This window comes from Stenella coeruleoalba (assembly GCF_951394435.1).
Source record: "Stenella coeruleoalba genome assembly, chromosome: 19".
NCBI lineage: Eukaryota > Metazoa > Chordata > Mammalia > Artiodactyla > Delphinidae > Stenella > Stenella coeruleoalba.
In genome coordinates this window covers 17,425,177-17,448,394 of record NC_137165.1, presented here as the reverse complement: position 1 = coordinate 17,448,394, position 23,218 = coordinate 17,425,177, and the positions used below count along the sequence as shown (strand labels likewise).

General features: G+C 36.8%; 1 protein-coding gene across 8 annotated transcripts in view; it reads right to left on the bottom strand.

Annotated features, from left to right (window-relative positions):
- The window catches only part of NF1 (neurofibromin 1), a 250,822-nt gene that overhangs the window by 116,103 nt on the left and 111,501 nt on the right, over window positions 1-23,218 (bottom strand). For 4 of the 8 annotated variants that reach the window (XM_079903537.1, XM_079903542.1, XM_079903540.1 and 1 more), the window contains exons 15-30: window positions 21,576-21,655; window positions 19,912-20,035; window positions 18,104-18,265; window positions 16,695-16,944; window positions 16,070-16,143; window positions 15,759-15,842; window positions 9,257-9,697; window positions 8,715-8,854; window positions 8,349-8,471; window positions 7,791-7,874; window positions 6,934-7,050; window positions 5,601-5,782; window positions 5,270-5,481; window positions 5,051-5,107; window positions 1,980-2,141; window positions 1,737-1,840 (exon numbers count right to left, since the gene is read on the bottom strand). In XM_079903537.1, coding sequence (XP_079759663.1) covers window positions 1,737-1,840; window positions 1,980-2,141; window positions 5,051-5,107; window positions 5,270-5,481; window positions 5,601-5,782; window positions 6,934-7,050; window positions 7,791-7,874; window positions 8,349-8,471; window positions 8,715-8,854; window positions 9,257-9,697; window positions 15,759-15,842; window positions 16,070-16,143; window positions 16,695-16,944; window positions 18,104-18,265; window positions 19,912-20,035; window positions 21,576-21,655 — 2,396 coding nt within the window. The remainder of the gene's footprint in view (window positions 1-1,736; window positions 1,841-1,979; window positions 2,142-5,050; window positions 5,108-5,269; window positions 5,482-5,600; window positions 5,783-6,933; window positions 7,051-7,790; window positions 7,875-8,348; window positions 8,472-8,714; window positions 8,855-9,256; window positions 9,698-15,758; window positions 15,843-16,069; window positions 16,144-16,694; window positions 16,945-18,103; window positions 18,266-19,911; window positions 20,036-21,575; window positions 21,656-23,218) is intronic. The other 4 variants (XM_079903544.1, XM_079903539.1, XM_079903541.1 and 1 more) reach the window with 2 other exon arrangements.

The following is a 23,218-nucleotide window of genomic DNA, read 5'->3' as shown; positions in this document are numbered from 1 at the left end:
GGAGCTTTACATTACCTCACATTACCTTACATTACCTTACATTTACATTACCTTACATTACCTTACATTACCCCTTGGCCTCTTTCCCTTCTCCTAAGTCAATCCACATTATAGGAGGAAGAGTGAGATAGATTAAAACAAAACAAAGTCAAGCATGCTCAGTTCAGTGCCATCCTCTCCATTCTAGATATGTCTGCCTGCAGAAAAGATAGAATCTGGTCTTCTCTCCACTTGTGATAAAAAGCTGGCCAGCCCCTGTGATGGAAGCCTGTAGTTTACCCAGCGGTGCAAGGGATGGGGAAGATGATTCTAATTCAAAGTGATGTATTAGCAAGCCTATGCTACATGCCCACAGGATCTAAAGCCCCACTCTTTAATCATTTTTATCAGAAATAAAGGAGATAGCTGATTCCTGGGTGCTTCACTCCCATCCCTCCCCTCCCTCTGCCCTTTTGGTTTTGAACTTGGTGGGGGGAAAATGGGTATTACTTATTAGGCAACTCTAATCCCAATGAACCCCATGTTGTCAAGCCACTTTAAAAATGTACAACATGCGCATATTTCACTGGAGTTAAAGTACAGAGAACACATGAAAGAATGACAAGTAGTGATGTGGATTATAGTCAGATGAGTTTTTTTTCTTGCAGTCAATGGGGAACAACTGATGGTTTCCAAGAAAAAAGTGACAAAAAATTTTAGGTTTCAGAATAATTCCTGCAGTAAATGATCTGCAAATAAAAAGATAATGCTAGGACAATAATTAGAAAGCTACTACAAAAGTCAATGGGATTGGAATTTCCCAGGTAGCACGGTGATTAAGAATCTGCCTGCCAATGCAGGGAACACGGGTTCAAGCCCTGGTCCGGGAAGATCCCGCATGCCGTGGAGCAACTAAGCCCACGTGCCGCAACCACTGAAGCTTGCACGCCTAGAGCCCGTGCGCCGCAACGAAGAGTAGCCCCTGCTCGCCACAGCCAGAGAAAGCCCGCATGGAGCAACAAAGACCCAATGCAGCCAAATATTAATTAATTATTTTAAAAGTCAATGGGATCGATATGGCGTTGGCTAAATAAATTATGATATTGCCAAATCACAAAATATTATGCAGCAGTTAAAAAGAATCCGATTCATTATCTTTCTATACTGACAAAGAATGATCTAAGACACAGGGTTATGTTAAAAAAAAAAAGTTGCAAAACCATGTATATATTGATAATATCTTACCATTTATATTAAGTGCTCATATTATAATATAGTTTCTACCACTAGAAATATGTATATGCAAATGAATTGAAAAAAGGACAGAAGAACGGCCTAACTAGTAACAGTACTATGCCTCTAGAGGTGACAGTCAAAGACACCTTTAATGTTATTTGTAACTTTCTTTAAGAAAAATGTATCTGAGGGACTTCCCTGGTTGTGCAGTGGTTGGGACTCTGTGCTCCCAGTGTCGGGGCCCGGGTTTGATCCCTGGTCACGGAACTAGATCCCACATGCATGCCACAACTAAGGAGCCTGCGAGCTGCAACTAGGGAGCCTGCCTGCTGCAACTAAGACCCAGCGCAACCAAATAAATAAATATTTTTAAAAAAAAAAAGAAAAGAAAAATGTATTTGTGTGTAACTTTTATAATTAAAGACTAATCTTAAGAATCAAGGGGAGAAATTATGAGGGCCTTGCCTCATGTAGTGGAAATGAAAAAATGGAGAGCTGTTGCAGATGAGAGGATGACACACCTGGTAGGATCTACTTCAAAGCTAACATGCTGCCAATCAGAGGATGTGATCACAATCCGTAATAAAGGATCCAGGAGTTTCTGTAGGTAGGTAGCACCATATACCTAAAGAAATACACAAGTAGGAATTTATTATGCCTGCTCCAAATATCTTGCATTAAAGAAGACATTCTGCTCTGTACATAATCACTGTTTGGCATATCTCCACACCAAAAAAAAAAAAAAAGATAAAATGGATACAAACCTTGAAACAGAAGGTCATTATTTTACTGGCCAAGCTGTTGCCTCGGAAAAGAGTCTGCATGGAGTCTGCCAATTCTACTTCCTTAGAAAACATGTTCCAGAGCAGTTGGTAGAGTAAATGCCGAGAGTCAAATAGAGTCACTAGAACTCGAGCTAGTTCATCCTGAGAACAAAATAAAATTGTGTCAGTGTCAACAGTTCCATTTTTCCTTAAGCAGGAAACTGAAAGGCAAATTCAAAGCTGACAACCACCTGCTGAACTGAGGTATATGGTGACTGATTCAGTTTTCCCCTGGGATTTATCTGTGTATATCTGTCTATGACAGATGACTATTTCTATACACCTACAGTAGCTGCTAACTCTAAGGATTAAATGATAAAAGGTAAGAGAGGTCAAGGCTTTACCAGAAGACAAAAAAAATCCAGGATTCAGTTCAAATTCTATGACAAAATGAAAGAAAACAGAAATAGAAGATGATGGCAAAGAATTTGATGTGCACAGATCATTTTCTTAGAAAATCAATGTGGGCAAATAAGACTTCGGTGACCACAGAGCTCTACTCTCTTCTCATATGGTCAGGGAAACTCAGTGAACGCTGAACACGGCTAGGCAAGAAACAACAAAAATGGAAAAACTACAGGATTTGCAGCAAGTCAGGAAAAAGACCTAGGCTGTGCATTCAGAACCCAAAGATTAGCCAGATTTACATACAAAGTGGGGATGAGTGGCTAATTCCCATCTAGGTCCTAAACGGTAAGCCTCATAATTCCCCACAGTAAAGTATCTTTTGGTACACTCAAGAAAAATGAACGTGATAGTAAATCACTGTTTAACCATACATCTTGGGAAGAGATTTAGAGAGAACAGGGGTAGCCATAATAAGATGGCCCAAACTTCAACCAGTGTCAACAAAGGCAGGATCATGGCCTGTAGCTCCTCTAATTCTTGTCTGGTCCCAGGATTATTATAATCTGTTATTCGAATAAAGGAAAAAATTTAACAATCCTAACCACAGATAACTGAAGCCAAATACGACCCAATACGCTGCTATACTTCCTACAGTTACATAATACATAATTGACTAGATATAAAAATTCTATCCTCCATTTTAAAGCCAAGTGTAATTACGAGAGATAATTCAGTTACAAAATAAAACTATTTTTAGACTGTTGTGCTAGTTTTTTCCACTCTAATCCCTCCCCTGCAAAATTCTGAAAACTTTAAGCACCAGAATTTATTTATTTATTTATTTGTAGTATTTTAATTTATTTAAGAATAACATAATAAAAATAACATCATAAATCCATAACATGTTAGCATAAACAATAGTTTTTGTAAAAATAATTATATTTTCCAAAACAACAACAACAAAAATCTGTGAAGAGTAGTGTTGTTTTGTATTTTTGCATTTTTTAAAAGTGTCTGGCTTTATAAATGGTAGTTGAATTTTTATATAAGCACCAGAATTTAAATTTACAAAACAGAACTAAAATTTTTAAAGTTATCTTGTATTTTGTTTAGATACAGTTCGAATAGATCTGGCCTAATATAAAAGTCCTTCCGTAAGAAAAAGTCATTTAGTATAAAACACGTAAGAAATGATTTACTGAAAGAAAACAAAATGATTAAAGCCTCTTGGACTTAACTAATTCTATTTTATTGAAAAAATTACTGATAATTTTTAGCGCTAATTATAGGTAGGTGCTAAAAGGTAATTCAGAATTCCATTTTCAAAATATATGAATATCTGTGAACTAATGTTAGGCTTCAAGAGGATTTCAACAATTTCCTTTTTCTAACTCACTAGCTACAAGCAGGATTCCATCTTCATTCATTAAACAATTACTTACTGAGTCATTGTTATATGCCAGGTTGTACTTCAAGACCTGGAACTACAGCAGTAAACAACATAGACCATAGTCTGCTCTCATGTAGCTCACATTGTGGTGGAAGGAGACCAAGCAATCAAATAAACAAGATAATTTCACACAGTAAATAACTGCTGCAAAGAAAATATTACAAGGAATGGAATAAAATGACTGTGAGTGTGGTTTTGATTGGATGGCCAGAAAAGACCTCACTAGGAAAGTGATATCTGACTTGAAACTTGAATAACAAGAGACCAGGGAATAAGTATTCTAGGCAGCAGCAGCAGCAAGAGTGCTCAAGGGTAGAAATAAGCCTAACATGTTTGATGGCCACTGTGGTTTCAGTCTGGTGAACAAGAAGGAAAATGGCATAAGATGATGTCAGAGATGAGGCAGGACCCAGGCTGGGTAGAGCCTTGTAGACCAGGGTAAAGAGTTTGAGTTTCACTGTAAGTATGAAGAATAAGATCCTACAGCTTTTAAGCAGAAACACATCTACAGGCAACAACAGATTAGATATAATTAGATACAATTATAGATATAATTATAAATTAGATATAATTTACTAAAATGAAATGAAATCATTTTCAGTACAGTATAAACTAAACAGCTTTTTAACATGGAAAGGGACAAGCTTTCTCAAATGTTTAGCATGTTACCCAAAATGACATGGTTCTAGGAAATTTTTTATTAACAGACGCCAAATAGCCATATTATGTCTTCTGTATTTAAAACAAGCAATGCCACAATTTCAAATGCAAATAAGAGTGGTTAAATTTTTAAAAAATTGTATAACGTATTACAGAAAAAAAGAGTTGTGAACTAGAGGTATATCAATAGTAAACAGGCATAAGCCTTGAATTCTAGTTCTAGCATTACTGACAACTAAATATGAGATTTAACCCTAATTATCTCATTTAATATATGAAGATACCAGACCACATCAGGGGTTTTAATTTTCTTTTGATGAGTGCTCAAATGGAATTTTTCAGTGGGTCAGGTAAGGAGTTTGAGTTTTACTTTAAATATGTGAAATAAGATCCTCATATTTAAGAAATCTAGTGAGGGCTCGAAGAGCCAACCACTTTCCACAGCTGAAAATCACTCAAATAATATCTGAAGTTTCTTCCAGCTCTAAAAGTTTTAGAAATTAATTCAATTCACTGATACACACTACTACATAGAAAATAAACAAGGACCTACTGTATAGCACAGGGAACTATATCCAGTATCTTGTAATAACCTATAATGGAAAAGAATCTGAAAAAGAATATATATATATGACTCAATCACTTTGCTGTACACCTGAAACACTGTAAATCAACTATACTTCAATTAAAAAAAAATTCATTGAATGAATGAATTTTGAAGCATCTGCTATGTGCCAGGCACTGTTCTTCTGCTCTTACTCAATGAACTTACCCACTGAGAACAAGGGACCACATTGGCCAGAGCCATAGCTATTGGGAGCTCTCCTTGATCACCCATCATTGTGACCAACTCTACCAGTCTCTCAAAACGATCTGCCAACACGGTTTCTGCAAGTGTGTCAAATTCTGTGCCTTGTTGAAGGATTTTTGTCAGAACTTCCATAAATGTAGCTCTTGTCTGAAGATCTTTGTGATAACCTAAACCTGATATGGACAGACAGATGCAAATTTACTAACATGGTCTTTCTGAAGTAATTCCACTTGTCTTACAGGCCAGTTCTCTAGGTTTTAAATTTCTAAATGAAGCTTTCATTTTATCTCACCTATGGAGTGCATGAGGCCACTGTCCACGTTAGCATTGAGTAAGTTTGACATTGCCAGGACTGTACAGTGCCTCAGTGATGCCAGCCTCCGAGACATGCCACGTTTCCTGCCACCTGTTTGTGCATTTTCATCTTCAACTTCACTACAGTCGTTCAAAAGGTTCATAAACAATGTGAAATACCTGCGAAATAAAAAGACTGACCCTTACCCAGTGAAGGCCACATCAACCAGACAGCGAATCAGACATTCTGAAACCATCACATGTGCATCGCATGAGTGGCTCTGGGTATCTGCTTCTCTCCAATCTTGGGGTAATCAGCCAGCATGGCTCATTATGAAGTGTTTTGTGTTGAATATGATTTTATCCTGACAAAGCTCAGTACATATTTCGTAATACAAACACCAAATACATGCAGTGTTTCCTGGCAAATGCATCACTTTTAATGTTTAGAATATAAAAATTATTGGTCCAAACAGTTTAGACAATGACATTTTAAATGACTTAAGGAGGTGATCTGGGTTTTACTACCAATAAAAATTCACCAATCGGACTTCCCTGGTGGCGCTGTGGTTAAGAATCCACCTGCCAATGCAGGGGACACAGGTTCGAGCCCTGGTCCGGGAAGATCCCATATACCGCAGAGCCTGCACTCTAGAGCCTGCGAGCCACAACTACTGAGCCCGCGTGCCACAACTACTGAAGCCCGCACTCCCAGAGCCCATGCTCCGCAACAAGAGAAGCCCCCGCCCGCTGCAACGAGAAAAAGCCCACGCCTAGTAACGAAGACCCAATGCAGCCAAAAATAAATAAATAAATAAAATTTTTACAATTCACCAATCAAATTATTTTCTTTAAAAACCACAAAACACTGGATTACTGGACTGAATGTCAATATTATGACATAGTATGAGTGTGTTTCATGTTTGGTAATTGCAATCATTGTTGCTTTTGTTGTGGTCATCCATTTACAATGCTTGGTGTCAGTTTATTTATCTCTTGTAAAAATAAAATACTGTGTGTGTGTGTGTGTGTGTGTGTGTGTGTGTGAAAAAAAATACAGAGTGTTCAGTAGAAAGAAAAGAAAATTAAACCACAAAACACATGTGCATCACATGAGTGGCTCTGGTATAGGGCTTCCTATACAAGCCGTATCATGGATAATATTGCTTCAAACACATGTTATATTTTGTGAGACAGCGGCTGATGGCCATAATAACAAAGCAACTGAGGTCCATTTTCTAAATATAATCATTTGCTACTTTGGTTACACTTTGTTTTGTTGTGTGTGGGGCTTTGTTTTTTGCTTTGTATTTTTGGTGACTGAAATTTACTTAAGAAATAACTGTGATTTGGCTTCCATCAATTCCACACCATCTCCTTCCTCAGGCTGCAGCGGAAGACCAGCCAGGAGTGAAACTACTGCTTCCATGCTTGCCTGGTCCAAATCTCTGAAGAAAAAAAAAGTTTAAAGACCACAAATCTTTCAGGTTCTTCCACTCCACCTTCCCCTCAAATAAACTTCTTCCTAACAGATACAAACTTTAATAACTACCTATTTCATTAAACAAATTACTATGAAAACCTAAATAATTTGAGTTAATATGCAGAGCCCAGAATGCCAAGACATTTCAAGTTGGGGAGAGGGTGATAATAACTTTCTACAAAGTAATCTTGGCAAAATGACTACCTTAAATTAAAAGCACAAACTACGGAACCAAGGCTGGCCAAAGAAATATACGTGAATGGTTTTTGTGTAATACATAATGTTTAAATATTTCTGATACATTGCAGTAAGTGTTTATCATTAGAGCAAACTTAAGCAATTACATTTTAGAAAGACTCAAACGACTAAGTTCCTCAAATAATATCTTTATCCAATCAAAAATTAAAAACAATCTAAGGCTTTATATACCTTATTTTCCAACTGTAGACTATCCTCCCTAAACAGACAACCCAAGCTTTCCAAACATAACACTCTCTCACATTTGTTTTTACTGAAAGTCTTTTAGTTAAAAAGAAATAATAAAGATTAGTATCTTTATATAATTCAAATGCAAAAGCTTGATATCCCAAAAAACAATTTCAATACACATAAAATATATGTATACAAACTATAATGAAGTAGTAGTAACACCTAGAGTAAACCTGCTGATACTTAGTTAAAGGTCTTTTTTTTTTTTTTTTTTACCTTGTAAGACATTTGACATCATCATCTGCTGCTTGGTTTGATGTTCCCATAACCCAATCTGTCAGGTATTCTACCATCTTATTCCTATAGAATGGCAGAGAAAAAGAAAAGAGGACACAGCTTTTTTAAAGCCACACATACACTTTTAGTCATATAAGAATTTTTAATAGTTCAAGTAATTTTCCAAATCACCCAAGCAACATGACAATTTCATAAAAGAGATACTGCTATTACAAATCTAACAGTGAGAAGGGCGCAAACATGAGCAACCTGGGTACCGATCCACCACATCAGCCCTTAGCTATGGTATCCATTTGGATACAGAATCCAATTCTTGGCTCAAGTGTAGTGTAATTTTAGAAAAAGGGAGCACTGTCATGGGCACAAAGGTTTGGGAAATTTGAAAAGATGTGAAGAGAAAAAAAAACCACACACACATAAAATGCTCCTTTTTCACCTTCCCCACTTCCCATGATAACCAGGTGCACACTACTTTTCTGTACTTCACTTAACATAATAAGATTTACAAGACTTAACTTTGCTCTTTTGAGAACTCACCTAAATTTCATCTCTTGACAAAATGAGAGGTCGTCTCTCCTTGCCATCATTACCTCCACTAACTGACACAGTTTCGTTTTTATTTGAATTGCATGGACCATATTCCCAAGCACACGAACATATCTAGACACAGAAGCATTAAAAAAAAAAGATCCGATATAAACAAAAGAGAAGATTTTCTAAATGCTTTCAAATGTAACCATAAGAACTATAAGATTTTCATTTTGTTTATATGAGAACATATATAACTTCTAATTACCTTACTATTACACCCTAATTTGGGTGCAACAGAGAAAAGGATAGTAAATTATTTCACTACTAACTACCGACACCAATGAGTCTGCTACACTTCAGTAGAATGCTTACCTGACCAGATTTAACATCATTGTTTCAATGCTAGCTTGCCCCAGATGTTCAGAGCTGCCTTCAGTATGATTATCTAGTAAGTTCTTCATTATAGCTATGGTTTGCTCCACGAACTGAGTATTGGTGTCAGTCAATAAAACCTATACGAAGAACAAAACATTGGGAATTGATTTGGGAATCAATGCACAGCAGACAGACCACAGAGAGATGAAGCTGCCTGATCTAAATGTCATACACATGCAGAAATTCAACCATGGGCACATATCCAAATGTGCACACAGATACACACAGACACTCATATCCACACCCAAGACATTGTTAACCCCAGGCACGCCCATGCACTAGAGTCCCTAAAAAGCAAATTGACTCCTACATTAGACGATTCTTCTTTTTGCAACGTTTTCACCTATTTTTTTAAAATTATAAGTGGAAGTTCACGCCAGTATCGAAATTAAATAATCTAAAAGGAAAAGGCTTCATTATTTCAAATGAGTCACTCTATTCACAGGGAAGGGTGAAAAATAAAACAGAGAACACTTTACCTGCCCTTGGGAGTCAAAAAACTTGCTGATGGTATTCTTCAGTTTGTTAAACAGCATTGGATAAAGAGCAGGACTCAATTCTAGACCCACCAGATCCTTAACATTGGTCCGTATCTGAAGTCCCACTTTCTCATGGTTACAGACCATTAAGGATAGCAATCGATCCATAAATTTGCTGACAGGTGTATCTGCGTTTCCCTCTGAGGACATCACTGAAATCATGGAACCCTTGCGTTCACTGACTGGGCCCATGGGTGGGCTATAGGTTGCCAGGCCAGAATTGCTTCTCTGCTGCAGGCATACTCCCCCAAGGGCACAAAGGAAGCCAGTCATGTTGATCCATTCTTGTAGGGAGTCTGTGTCAGACAAATCTATGGATCCTCCTCCACTCACATGAGACATTCGCCTCTTAACGATGGTCTTGTGAAGGCTTTCAGCAGCCTAAACACAAAATTTTTATGGAAAGCATGAATTCAACCTCAACTGGTTGAGAGATTTGACAAATTACTTTTTATCCAACATTTCTTCCATGACAAAAGAACATTTTTTACATTTAAAAAATTCAGGTCTTCACTCTGTCATTTCTAGTCACATCAAGGTACCTTACTGCTTGAGGATGGATGAGTCTTAAGTTACAGAATTGAAGGTAGTGATACACGTATATCCAGTGTCAGATACAGAAGGTGGTGATGGAATGCAGTTCAGGAAGGAACATACTTTCAAAACATTTGCTTATATCAATTCCTGGACACAGAGGCCATATCTGTGCTGCTTCAAGGAATATAAGCATTTGGAGATTTTTAACCGAGTAGTGTGTGCACTTAATAACTTAGTGATTGCTGAAGTTGAAGTGCTCTGGGATCAGCTTTGTAAACATTGTACTACTATTAACATATTGGGTTAGCCAAAAAATTCATTCGGATTTTTCCATAAGCTCTTACAGAAGATCTTATAGATTCCCACATGGCAAGATGAGAGTAACCAAGTGGAAGAACCACTGAACATAGAAAAGAGTGTAATGAAGGAGTACAGAAAAATTTAAAAATCAATAGAAAAAAATAATACTCTACAAGAATTTGTAACCTGACAGAGAAGGAATCTTCCAGGAGTTCTGGTCCTTTCAGTTTATGGAATAGAGATGAGAAAGAAAAACCTACTATGTGTAGCAAAAATTTTTCAGATTCAATTTCCCAACTGCTTGCAAGCATAATACTCACCTTACTATAGAGGATACATCAACCTAAGAAAGCAACATATTAGGGAAATGGATGATGTGGAAGTGCCACTGCATTTGTTTCATTAGGTACGTCTGTTTTATGGGGAAAATGACCTCTCATGAATGACTGCTTTGAATATGGGACTCTTAAAACTTTGCCATTTCTTACAGCACATGGATTTACTACAGTTGTATCTAGTATTAGAATATGGCTACATATCTCTGCTGTCATGTAGCACATTATCTCTTTTAGGACCTACATTATCAGGTATTTATGCAAGTTCCCTGATCAGGAGTTAAGACCGAGCGGGGCTCACAATACGGATGACTTAAAGTGTACCACAGGGAAAGAACCATTGAATACAATGCTATGCTTTGTTTTTTTTGCGGTATGCGGGACTCTCACTGTTGTGGCCTCTCCCGTGGCGGAGCACAGGCTCCGGACGCGCAGGCTCAGCGGCCATGGCTCACGGGCCCAGCCGCTCCGCGGCATGTGGGATCTTCCCGGACCAGGGCACGAACCCGTGTCCCCTGCATCGGCAGGCGGACTCTCAACCACTGCGCCACCAGGGAAGCCCTTTACGTGATCTATTTTGACTAAGAGGTTGACTGGGCTCAGTCAAATAACGAATCAACTTCACACCTTCAACGATATATGTAATAATGAGTCACTAGCATCAGACACGGAAAGTCCATCGCAAAAGAACTTGCAGACTGGCTTATAAGCAACAATGTGGTAGAGCAAATATATGGACGGAATTTCATACTGAGATTATCAAACACTGTCAAGTGACTGAATTTTTTTTAGCAGCAGCAGGATGACTGAGTACTTAGCATATTGACTACATTTGGGCTGCAGCACAGCTGAAAACACTGTAGTTGGTATATGCATGATTTATTTCCTTTATTCATCAAGAATTTGGATCCAGTACCACTTAGACATCTTCTTAATCTGGTTTCAGCTCTTCAGCCAAGTGTTCGTGCTGAACAGACATTATACTTGGCATTGATGTTAATTAACGCATTATGGAATAATGTATTAGCAGCTAAGGCTCAGCTACCTAAACAGTTATTTGGCATCTTTATTAATCTTCCCATTGAAAATAAGAAAGAGGAAGAAGAGCTCAGAAGACCAGCTCCATCACCTTGGTCACCTGCAGTTAGTCCTCAAAGCAGCAGTAACAGTGAGACTCATCAGAATGGAGGCAGTGATATTGAAATGGATGAGCAACTTACACATAGAACGAAACAGATGCAATAGCAACTTTCAGACACAAAGAAATCCAAGCAATGAAGTTCTGACAAAACTGCCAACAGTGGTGAAGATGGAAGCAGTGGTCCTGGAAGCAATAGTAATGGATCTAGCAATGAGGTGAATTCTACTAATGCAAGCCAGTCAGCTGAGTGCTCTGGTAATGAGGGACAGTCAGAAGACACTGCAGATTTGAAGCCCTTCAAGAAGATGCAGATCATGGTCATAATCCTCTTAAAAGCAGTTGTGGTACGGATCTTTGGAACAGAAAGTTAGAAAGTCACGCAGGCATTTGCTTAGAGGATTCCCAAGGCCCATCAGCAAGCAATGGAACAGGAAAGGACCTGTTTTCTAACCCTGAGCCGATGCCATCAGTAGATAATCAAATACAAATGCTGGATGCCTGTTCACACGCTGAAGACCCAGAACATATTTCAGAGGAAATGAATGCTGCTCATATAGCAGAAGCATCTCAGGAATCTTGCAGTATTACACGCACTGGGGACTTCCTTGGGAGACGATTGGAAATGAATTATTTGCTTGTCGGCAATTTAGCATCACTAAATTCAGCATCACTACCACCACCACCACATCATCATCACTACCATGATGGGCATATGGCTGATGATAAGCTAAGTACAGATGATGTCAGTTGCCGTAGCTCCCAGGTCAGTGCAAAATCAGAGAAAAATATGGCTGATTTTGATAGTGAAGAATCTGGGTGTGAAGAGGAGCTAGTTCAGATTCATTTCACAGGCAGAGCTACCATCTCATCTCTAACAACATCTTGCCAATGTAGCATCTATTTACCATGAATATCTTAATCAAGAACCTATAATTCATAAACATCAATTCGACAGTAATTCTGTGAAAGACATTAACTTGGATATTGTTTGCAAGAAAGGAAACACCTTGTTGTGGGATACAGTCCAAGATGATGATACAGTTAATCTTTCTGAAGGATTAATAAATGAAGCAGAGAAACTTCTCCGTTCCTTAGTATGTTGGTTTACAGATAGATCTGAATGAGATTTATTGAAGGTTGCCTCGAAAATAGGAAACAACAGGCAAATAGGAATTAAAAATTTTTTTATGCAGTAGTCAAAGTCCATTTTGCGTATTCTTATCAACTAGGTGTGGTGAATTCATAGCATTTAACGTACCATTATCAACCTATTTTTTAGTAATTGTGGTTTTCATATTAGGTTTAAAGACTTCCCTTACAGAGTTCATATTGGGTTGGTCAAAAAGTTCGTTCGGTTAATGAATATGTTGTTCAATAAAGTTCTTGGTGAAAATGAAAAATGTCCTTAAAACCCAACGAACTTTTTGGCCAACCCAATATTTTATCATTGTCTTGCTTTTATCAGTACTTTTCGGCACTTTTCTTGATTAGATCATCTCCAACAGAAACAAAGGAGTAATAGTAATACTTATTCTCTTCTTGACTCTGGGAACATAGTGGTGATTACTCTGGTTTCAAATTACAGTTAAATGTTCTTAAACTGTGTCACAGTAAATATAAAAGAAGCTAAATAAGTGATGCGACGTTAAACTGAAGCTGAAATATAAACATTTTGATTATGACACTGTCCTTTCATCTGGGGAATCTTTTGTGTCTTGACTTTTATAGTGCAGAAAGAATTAGATTGGTGTTTCTTGTCTAGTTTGAATTCTGCTATATATTTATATACTTCTTATCGGGGCTCAAATGATTACCACAAGTTTCTTGATTTTCAGTTCTGTTCCACTGGTACAATTTCAGGTTTCCCTTGTCTTATACTGTTTTGATAATGTTGTCCCATTCTCTGACATAACTGAATATATTATATTATATCATATCATATCATATATTTTCAGAGTAGCTCTGCCCAGGCCTGATATAAATGTCTAATTTTATTGAATATTTAAGTGCTTCAAAATATTTATCTAGTTGAATTAGAAAAAGTATGTACAATATTTTATTTCCTACTTTTGGTCTTTAAAGGGTTATAATTTGAACAATCCCAAAAGAAAAATTGCTTGTTCGTGCAGGTATAAGAAAGCACTAATAGACCCCTGTTAGTGGATCAGTTGTCTCATTTTGTATATACTCTTTAAAAGGAATGCTTTCCATGGCTGGATGATATGTGATCATTTCCACAGATATTATGCCTGTTCACTTTAAAATGTTAGTTATCTTTTACAAGTTTTTGTGAAACTGTCAAACAGTTTTTCAACGTGATTATATCCATTTATATTCCCCATATGCGCATCTGCATACCCTGTGACCCAGCAATTCCACTGTTAAGTGTGGGCCTTACAGAAATACATCTGTAAGGTCAGCAAAAGACACATTCAAGAATGTTCAGAGCAGCACTATTCAAAGTAACTAGTCGGTGTATAACTATCCAATGCCAAAAAAGAATAGAAAAGAAAAATTGAGGACTGTTAAACAAAATAATATATTGCAATAATAATAAATGAACTACAACTGCATGAAGTAGTGTGGCTGAATCTCACAAACATTATGTTAAGTGAAAGAAGCCAGATACTAAAGTATACTTCTATTGCTCTGTTTATATAAGTTTAACAACAAGAAAATGATTGCATTCAATCAGGACAATGGTTACTCTTGGTCATTAGTGACCGGAAGCGGCACAATGAAAGCTTCTGGGATGCTGGTAATGATTTCTTTCTTGATGTGGGTGCTGGTTGCACAGGTATGTTCACCTCCTAATATTTTGCACTGTCACTTTGATTTACACATATTTTTGAATGTATACTTCTATTTAAAAAAACTATGCAAAGATGCAAAAAAAAATTTTTTAAGTAAAAAAACCCAAACTTAAGATTATCATATACATTTTTAAAGAGCCACTAAAATATTTTTATCATAGACTAATACAATCAACACAGGATATCAAATTTCTTTTAAAAAGCTTTGATTTACATGAATGAACCTTGCAAACATTATGCCAAGTGAAAGAAACCAGTCACTAAAGACCACATGTTGCATGATTCCATTTATATGAAATGTCCAGAATTGGCAAGTCTACTCACACAGGAAGTAGCTTAGTGGTTGCCTAGGGCTGAGGGCTGACGGCAGAGGTGCGGGGGAAGGTTAGGGAATGACAGCTAATGGGTGTGGGTTTTTATTAAATTGTGGTGGTGACTGCACAACTCTGCATATACTAAAAACCACTGAATCACACATTTTAAACAGGTGAATTTTATGGTATGTGAATTGTATCTCAACAAAACAGCTACCAAAGAAACAAAAAGCTTTCATTTTAAAGCCACGTGTCCCTCTCCCAATAATGATATTAGGTACAGATTTTTGCTTCACAAAAACATAACTTTTTTTCTTGTTCTAAAAAGCATGACAAGAAAAAAACAATGGGAGACTAATGAGTTTTTCTAAAACACCTAATAATGAGAACAATATGGCCATTACAAATCAAACATACAGAAATACCAATTGTAAATGTCCAGGGTAACAGATGATAACAGTTGATGAATGAAATGCCCAAATTTTAAAACTTCATTTAACCTATGGTTCAGTCTTCTGGCCACCAGATCCCTTAATTAGAATACCTAATAAGATAGTAAAATGTATTGTTTCAATTTTAATTTATTTTTCTCTACCTTTGTTGCTCCTTTCCTGAAAATTCTGTGAAATACTCTGACGGAGGAAGAGAAAGAAAAGAGGGGAAAGAAATGGTCCTACCATAAATCATCTCTAGCTCAGAGCTGTCCAATATTTCTGCAATGATGGAAACATTTAATATCTATGCTGTCCAATAGAGTAGTCAACTTCCACATGTGGCTACTGTATGACAGAGAAACTGAATTTTAATTGTTTTTAATTTTAAATCAAACTTTAATTTGACTAGTGGCTACCATAGTAGTGCAGGTTTAGATGAACCACAACTAAATATCAGTCTGAAGACATCTACATACTTATTATACTAAGAGGTCACTCACAAAAGATGAAGTAAAGTACATATGTTTAGGAGATCAATCAATAGACAAAATCAACTTCACAAACTCACCTGGCCATCTTCCATTTTGGCTTTTGGGTAGTTGAGGATTAGTTTTGTAGCTTGTTCCCACTTTGCATGTGTATCTTCCCAAGCCTGAAATGAAGGCAATTACCGCTTGAAAGCAACTTTAAACCTAGAGCTAAAAATCAATCAGTAATAGGCAGGTCTCAAACCTGGTGCATATTATAATATCCTACTTATAATATGCACATATTTTAGACTTGCTTCAAAAGCTATGCCTGGTCACATATGCATAACACCAGGCTTCTAAAATTGAGGGTGGGGGCCTGAGAGGGATATTTCTGTTGCCAAGGGCATACCTCAGTGTTTCCTGCGGTGGGATGCTCAATTCGCCGTAGTAATGCCATCACTCTTTTCTGAAGTGCTGCTCTTCCTAAGCAAAGACAACAACAAATCAACCTACTGCACTTAGAGCCCTGCTTGCCAACGGAGAACCTGGCAAGCCCAACCCAAAAGGCAGAATAGGAGGAGTGGAATGAATACTTCAAATGATAAAGCTGAACACTTCCTTTTACCAGCCTCACAGGAAAGGGGCACTTAACTGGGACTCCACAATGTCCACAGCCTAAAATTGCTACTCCCACCTAAACTTACTCATAACATGTGCCAATGTTTTTAAAACTTCACTACATACAGTTCAGGCAGAGTAAATTATATAATCTATAACTGAAAGCAATTTATACTGCCAGTTTTTAAACAAATGTATATGGCATTTTAAAAACTCAGTGAGAAATTAACAGCTTATTTCAAATACTATTTACTTTCACCTTACCTTGTGCAGAAAAGGATTTCAGGTAAGCTACCTGAATTAGCCCTGTAAACTTACAAAGTAGTAATCTTAGATACATTCTTATTTTCCTAGAGCAACCAGATGTCACGTGATTCAAGGCAGACTGAGTGAAAAAAACATTACCCATGATTTACCTGTTGACATCATATTGCTGACAGAGGCAAACTCCATGAACGTGTTATAGTTGGGCAAGAAGTTGTGCACTGACACTTCATCCACCCCACACCGGATATCCGCTTCCTCACAGAGGTGACGAAAACAGGACATGGCAACCAGAACAGCTTCAGTGTCAGGGCTCCACAGAAACATGTACAGGGCCACTTCTAGTTTGGTCTGGGCTTGTCGGCATATTGGCGGGGTTCCGCTGTACCCTGCTGCACTATCCTGGGAGTCAGGAGTGGGAGGCAAGTATTTGCAACTTATGTAATTTTACTTACAAAACCCAATAATACAACAAGCTGTGTATCAGATATGTCTGCATACGCTAACCCACATGAACTTTTCCCCTTTAACCATGATAGGATTTTCAAACCTCAAAATATCTCACCTGAATGAGAACTCAGATTATTTGTACCAACATAATACTACTATCTGTTCAATTTCAACTAGAATAGGTATCCTTTCCAGATCCCAGAAATGTAGATTAAGTCTAATATGAACACAAATAAAACATGCACAACACAAATCTACTCAATGAAAAATATAATACACTTCTCAGTCAATCATAAACGACAAAGGAAGAGGAAGTAACATGAAATTCTATCCACCCCGAGGGAAGAAATAAAATAATCATGCTGCAAAACTGACTTAACTAAGGACATGAATAAAAACTAAACATTACTGTAGAAGATACACTGGGCTCTGGATAACATATTCCCAAAACACGAAATAGAGAAATCCTCATTTACAAAATGAATGCAAATTCTGCAGGTAAGACAAGAGTAAATACCACACTGCTTAGTAGTTGGTTTTTTTTCCTTCAACTGAAGATTATATTGTAAATTATGGATTAAAAAAAAGCTTTGGTCTGAAAAAGAAACTCTAATAATTTGATATTTTCACTGGTATTATGATTTATTTTTAAAGGGAATTATGGACACAGAAGTCATGAGAACACTTATGCATAACATCAAGCAACATGCTTTTGTTCCCAGTAAATCTGTACTCTTTTTAGTTGACAGAACTTTTAAACTTCTGGGGTATGAATGGTCTTTCTTATGGGATAGAGAGTTATAATAATTATAGTTAACAGTTAAAGCTTATAAGTGTCAAAAAATCAAGTGCTGTTTACACATAATCTCATTTAATCCTCACAACAATTCTGGGGCAGAAATTATTATTATCCCCATTTTAAAGTCAAGGAACTGAATCACAGAGATGTTAGGAACTTGCCTGAGGGTCCACAAAGAGCAGTAATAGAACTACAAGCTAAGCAGTTCTTCACTATGCTATATTACCTAGTTGAAATTTACCCAAGTTCATTCAGAAAAAAAATACAGAGCACAGATGATGATACAAGAAAACTACAAAAGAAACTCCTTACCATGGATGAATTTCCTTTTCCCTTTCGGAGAGAGGTTCCAGGAGTACAAGTACGTAGTAATTCTTCATGATCTATGGACACCTGACTGGTATTTCCACTTGAAGGAACATCACATCCTACTCCATAAAGGAAGAGAAAGTGACAGGAACTTCTATCTGCCTGCTAGAAAGAAAAAATAAGCCTTTTCAAAGTACTGATAACCAAGAGAAACAAATATTTAATATAAGTTGTCTTTCTGTTTGAGACTATCCTGGAAAACCTCTCCTTCCATCTCCTGTTCCCCTCACACTGAAAAACATTCACTAGAAACCCAATAGTACAAATAATGTTTCCTCAATATCTCTGAAACTCCTCTCAGTTTTCCACTCTTCAAATCACGAGAATCAACAGATTCTAGAAATGTAAATTAACGTTTCTAGGTTTAACAGAGACACAAGTAAAACATCAACAACATAAAGCTACCACATGAAAGATATAATGTACTTCTCGGTCAATTAAAAACGACTAAGATTGCCTCCCATAAGACTTATATCCTGTGCTATGGTCAGGATAACTGGAAGTTGACTCTTTTGAGATTAAGTTCCTCTGGACCAGAATTAACACTGGTATATAAGCCATATATAAGAGTGACTTCACTGACCAGAAGACTACAGATTCATTACTGGATTACCAATGCTTGTACTCTGGAGAATTATACCATAGGCAAGGGCATGAAACATGAAAAATCTTGTTCCTTGTCTTTGGAATAATGCCAAATTCCACTATATTAACACACTAAGATAAGCCAGATATAAATAAATCCAACTTACCATTAGCTCATTTCTAAACAAAGAAAATTTAACAAGCTGCATGGTACACTGAAAAGCATACGCGTTTGATACATTTAAGATTTCTCGGGCTTCCCTGGTGGCGCAGTGGTTGAGAGTCCGCCTGCCGATGCAGGGGACACGGGTTCGTGCCCCGGTCCGGGAGGATCCCACATGCCGCAGAGCGGCTGGGCCAGTGAGCCATGGCCGCTGAGCCTGCGCGTCCGGAGCCTGTGCTCCGCAACGGGAGAGGCCACAACAGTGAGAGGCCCGCGTACCGCAAAAAAAAAAAAAAAAAAAAAAAAAAAAAAAAAAGATTTCTCATAGATTTTATCCATTTTAGAAATGGATAAAAATTCACTGAATCAAGTACTCCTAAAACTATGCTGTAATAGAAGAACTTTTTAATTGACTAATTACAGAAACTTTATGTTAAAAAAAATTAAGGCTCTTCTCTAGCCCCCAAAACCTTCTCACCATACTCCAATAGTTCAGGATCAAAACTTTTCACTCAACCCCAAGGAAGAAGACTCCTGGTATTTTCAAGAGGTAAAAGCTTTCTCGCAGAAATATAAATAAACCTAGATTGAGGACCCTCAATCTCTTCCCTTCAGCTTCTTTACATATACAGATAGATAACATTCTCTGGGCTAGCCTAGCCATAGGATTCAAGTCTTATGTATGAACTTGAGAGGACAGATAGACTATGTTGTTACTCAATCTTCTTTGGTTATAGCAGCCCCCACTCCTCCTAGGACTGCCCCACAGAGTCCGGATTAACTCAACTAGACTTTATCAGGATTGTGGCTTTAAGGCTAAAGGCTCAGAATAATTTTTAAAGAGTTGATTTGTCAGCCACTGTCTTCTGCACAAAATTTCCCTTGAAGATTGTAGGAGAGAGGAGCTGAATTAGGACTTAATTTGGCTAACAAACACTTCCTTAATGTCTTCTCATTACCATTCCAAATATTCTTCCATTTTGAAAGATGTCACTTTGCTTACCTTATTTTTAAGAAGAAATTTATTCCTGCAGATCAAAATTTCCCGCAACCATTTGAGAATTTCTGTGCTACTAAGCATTTGATGGCTAGTTAATTTCTTGCAGATGTAAAAAAGCATTTGTGAGCTGCAGAAACAAAGTTCACTGTTACCAGCATTGTCAACAAACAACATAATGCAGATAAAATCAGTCCATAAGAATGGCATTCTCTAATAATGGACAAAGTCTAGAGAAGCTTATTTTCCTTTCCAGGATTTGTTTTAGAGAAATGATTATCAAAATGTTAACAGCATGATCATCAAATGATGTAAGTATACGGACTACGTTTAAAAAAAAAAAAAAAAGCAAGTACTTCTAAGCCCCCTACTCTCCCAACTTCCAGCTGTTTTATCCATGCATCTCATCCTTGCAGAGGACTCAAGAAAAAATTATAGACCAGGTGCACAGCACAGACTGTATGTGAACCTAATGCTCTAGAGCAGGGGTCTGCAAACGACTGCCTGCAAGCCAAATCCAGTCCATCATTTGCCTTCGTAAATAAAGTTTTAGTGGAACACGGTCACACCCCACTCATTCATTTACATATTGTCTATGGCTGCTTTCATGTCCCAACAGCCGAAGTGAATAGTTATAAAAGACACTACCTGGCCCACAAAGCCTAAAATATTGACTACCTGGCCCGTTAGAGAAACAGCTTCCTTATTCCTACTCTAGAGCTGCACTGTCCAACACAACAGCCACTAGCCAGCCACATGCAGCTGCTGAGCACTTGAAATATGGCTTGTCTAAACTAAGATGTCCTGTAAATATGAAACATATCAAATTCTGAAGACTTTATTAAAAAAAGAATGTAAAATATCTTAATAACTTTTACATTAATTACATGTTGAAAACTATTATATATATACTGGGTTAAAAAATATACTATTAAAATTAATTTTACCTGTTTCTTTTTACTTCTGAACGTGGCAACTAGAAAATTTTAAATTACATATGTGGTTCACATTACATTACTATCAAAAAGCATTGCTTCAGAGTCTAGGATTTAACTCAGCTGCCAAGCGACTTGGTGTACCCACTTCTATAAGAAAATGACGAAACTTGAGGCTTACACACTTACATTTTCCTCAATGTGTTACCTCTGTGCTCACTGAAAGGTAATAATTTATATAACCAAGGAAATAAATTATAAAATTTATATATATTTTGCCTTCTAAGCAGATATTCTGTATTAATTCATCCACCAAAAACACTGGTATTATCGAAAATGTATGAAAGATCATAGTTTAGAAAACTGAAATAAACTACTAACATTACAAAATTTTAATACTCTAAGATTATAACTGTGAAAATCAATTTAAAACACAGTTGTAACCACATAAAATTCCGAAATAGAAGAGAACATACCAAATAACAGTACTTATGTTTGGATAATGAAATTTAGCACAATTCTTAAAAATTTATTTTCTAAACTGCTGTGACAGTGTTCTTACAGTTAAAACAAGAAATAATCTAATAATTTCAAGTCAAATAAAATACAAACTCATAAAACCTCTGGAGGTATAAATGAATAAAGTTTTATAATAAACTAAATACTACAGAGTTAATATTCAAAGACAAAAAATACAAAATAAAATTTTAAATTGAAAAATAACAGTGCATATACCTGATTTCCCAAAATGTTTCTACAGGAGCATCAGGATTCCACAAATCAATGCTATCTAACTGATGAAGAACCAACAGAGCCTGAATTTTTAAAAAAGAGAAAGAGAAGACTTATTCAAAAGAGTTTTGGTAAACGTAACACTGGAGTATTTATTTTACAAATGCTAACTAATTGAGCTACTTAATTGTAGCCTCAACACACAGTATAGGGCACAACAGAAAAACTCTGAAGAATCAAAATCTCTAGGGGATTATATGTATTATATATATATATAATAATATATATAAAAAATGAAGTTACTTTATTCCTATCAGTCTTACTTTAAATGGCATATACACATAAGTTATATACTGATGAATTCAGAATAGCAATATACATGTGTAAAAAGTGCTTTAAGACACAAACAAAATAATTTCAATAAGTATCAAAGAACTCTATAGAAAATAAAAATAGTCCCCAAGTAAGGAGATCTCTCCAAAACTAATACACACAAAAATATTTTACCTCAAGACAATATGGTACTGGCACAAAAACAGAAATATAGATCAATGGGACAGGACAGAAAGCCCAGAGATAAACCGACGCACCTATGGTCAACTAATCTATGACAAAGGAGGCGAGGATATACAATGGAGAAAAGACAGTCTCTTCAATAAGTGGTGCTGGGAAAACTGGACAGCTACATGTAAAAGAATGAAATTAGAACACTCCCCAACACCATACACAAAACTAAACTCAAAATGGATTAGAGACCTAAATGTAAGACCGGACATTATAAAACTCTTAGAGGAAAACATAGGAAGAACACTCTTTGACATAAATCACAGCAAGATCTTTTTTGATCCACCTCCTAGAGTAATGGACATAAGAACAAAAATAAACAAATGGGACCTAATGAAACTTAAAAGCTTTTGCAAAGCAAAGGAAACCACAAACAAGACAAAAAGACAATCCTCAGAATGGGAGAAAATATTTGCAAACAAATCAATGGACAAAGGATTAATCTCTAAAATATATAAACAGCTCATGCAGCTCAATATTAAAAAAAACAACCAACCCAATCCAAAAATGGGCAGAAGACCTAAATAGACATTTCTCCAAAGAAGACATATAGATGGCCAAGAGGCACATGAAAAGCTGCTCAACATCACTAATTATTAGAGAAATGAAAATCAAAACTACAATGAAGCACCACCTCACACCAGTTAGAATGGGTATCATCAGAAAACCTACAAACAAATGCTGGAGAGAGTGTGGAGAAAAGGAAACCCTCTTGCACTGCTGGTGGGAATGTAAATTGATACAGCCACTATGGAGAACAGTATGGAGGTTCCTTAAAAAACTAAAAATAGAATTACCATATGACCCAGCAATCCCACTACTGGGCATATACCCAGAGAAAAGCATAATTCAAAAAGACACATGCACCCCAGTGTTCATTGCAGCACTATTTACAATAGCCAGGTCACGGAAGCAACCTAAATGCCCATCGACAGACGAATGGATAAAGAAGATGTGGTACATATATACAATGGAATATCACTCAGCCATTAGAAGGAACGAAATTGGGTCATTTGTAGAGACGTGGATGCACCTAGAGACTGTCATACAGAGTGAAGTAAGTCAGAAAGAGAAAAACAAAT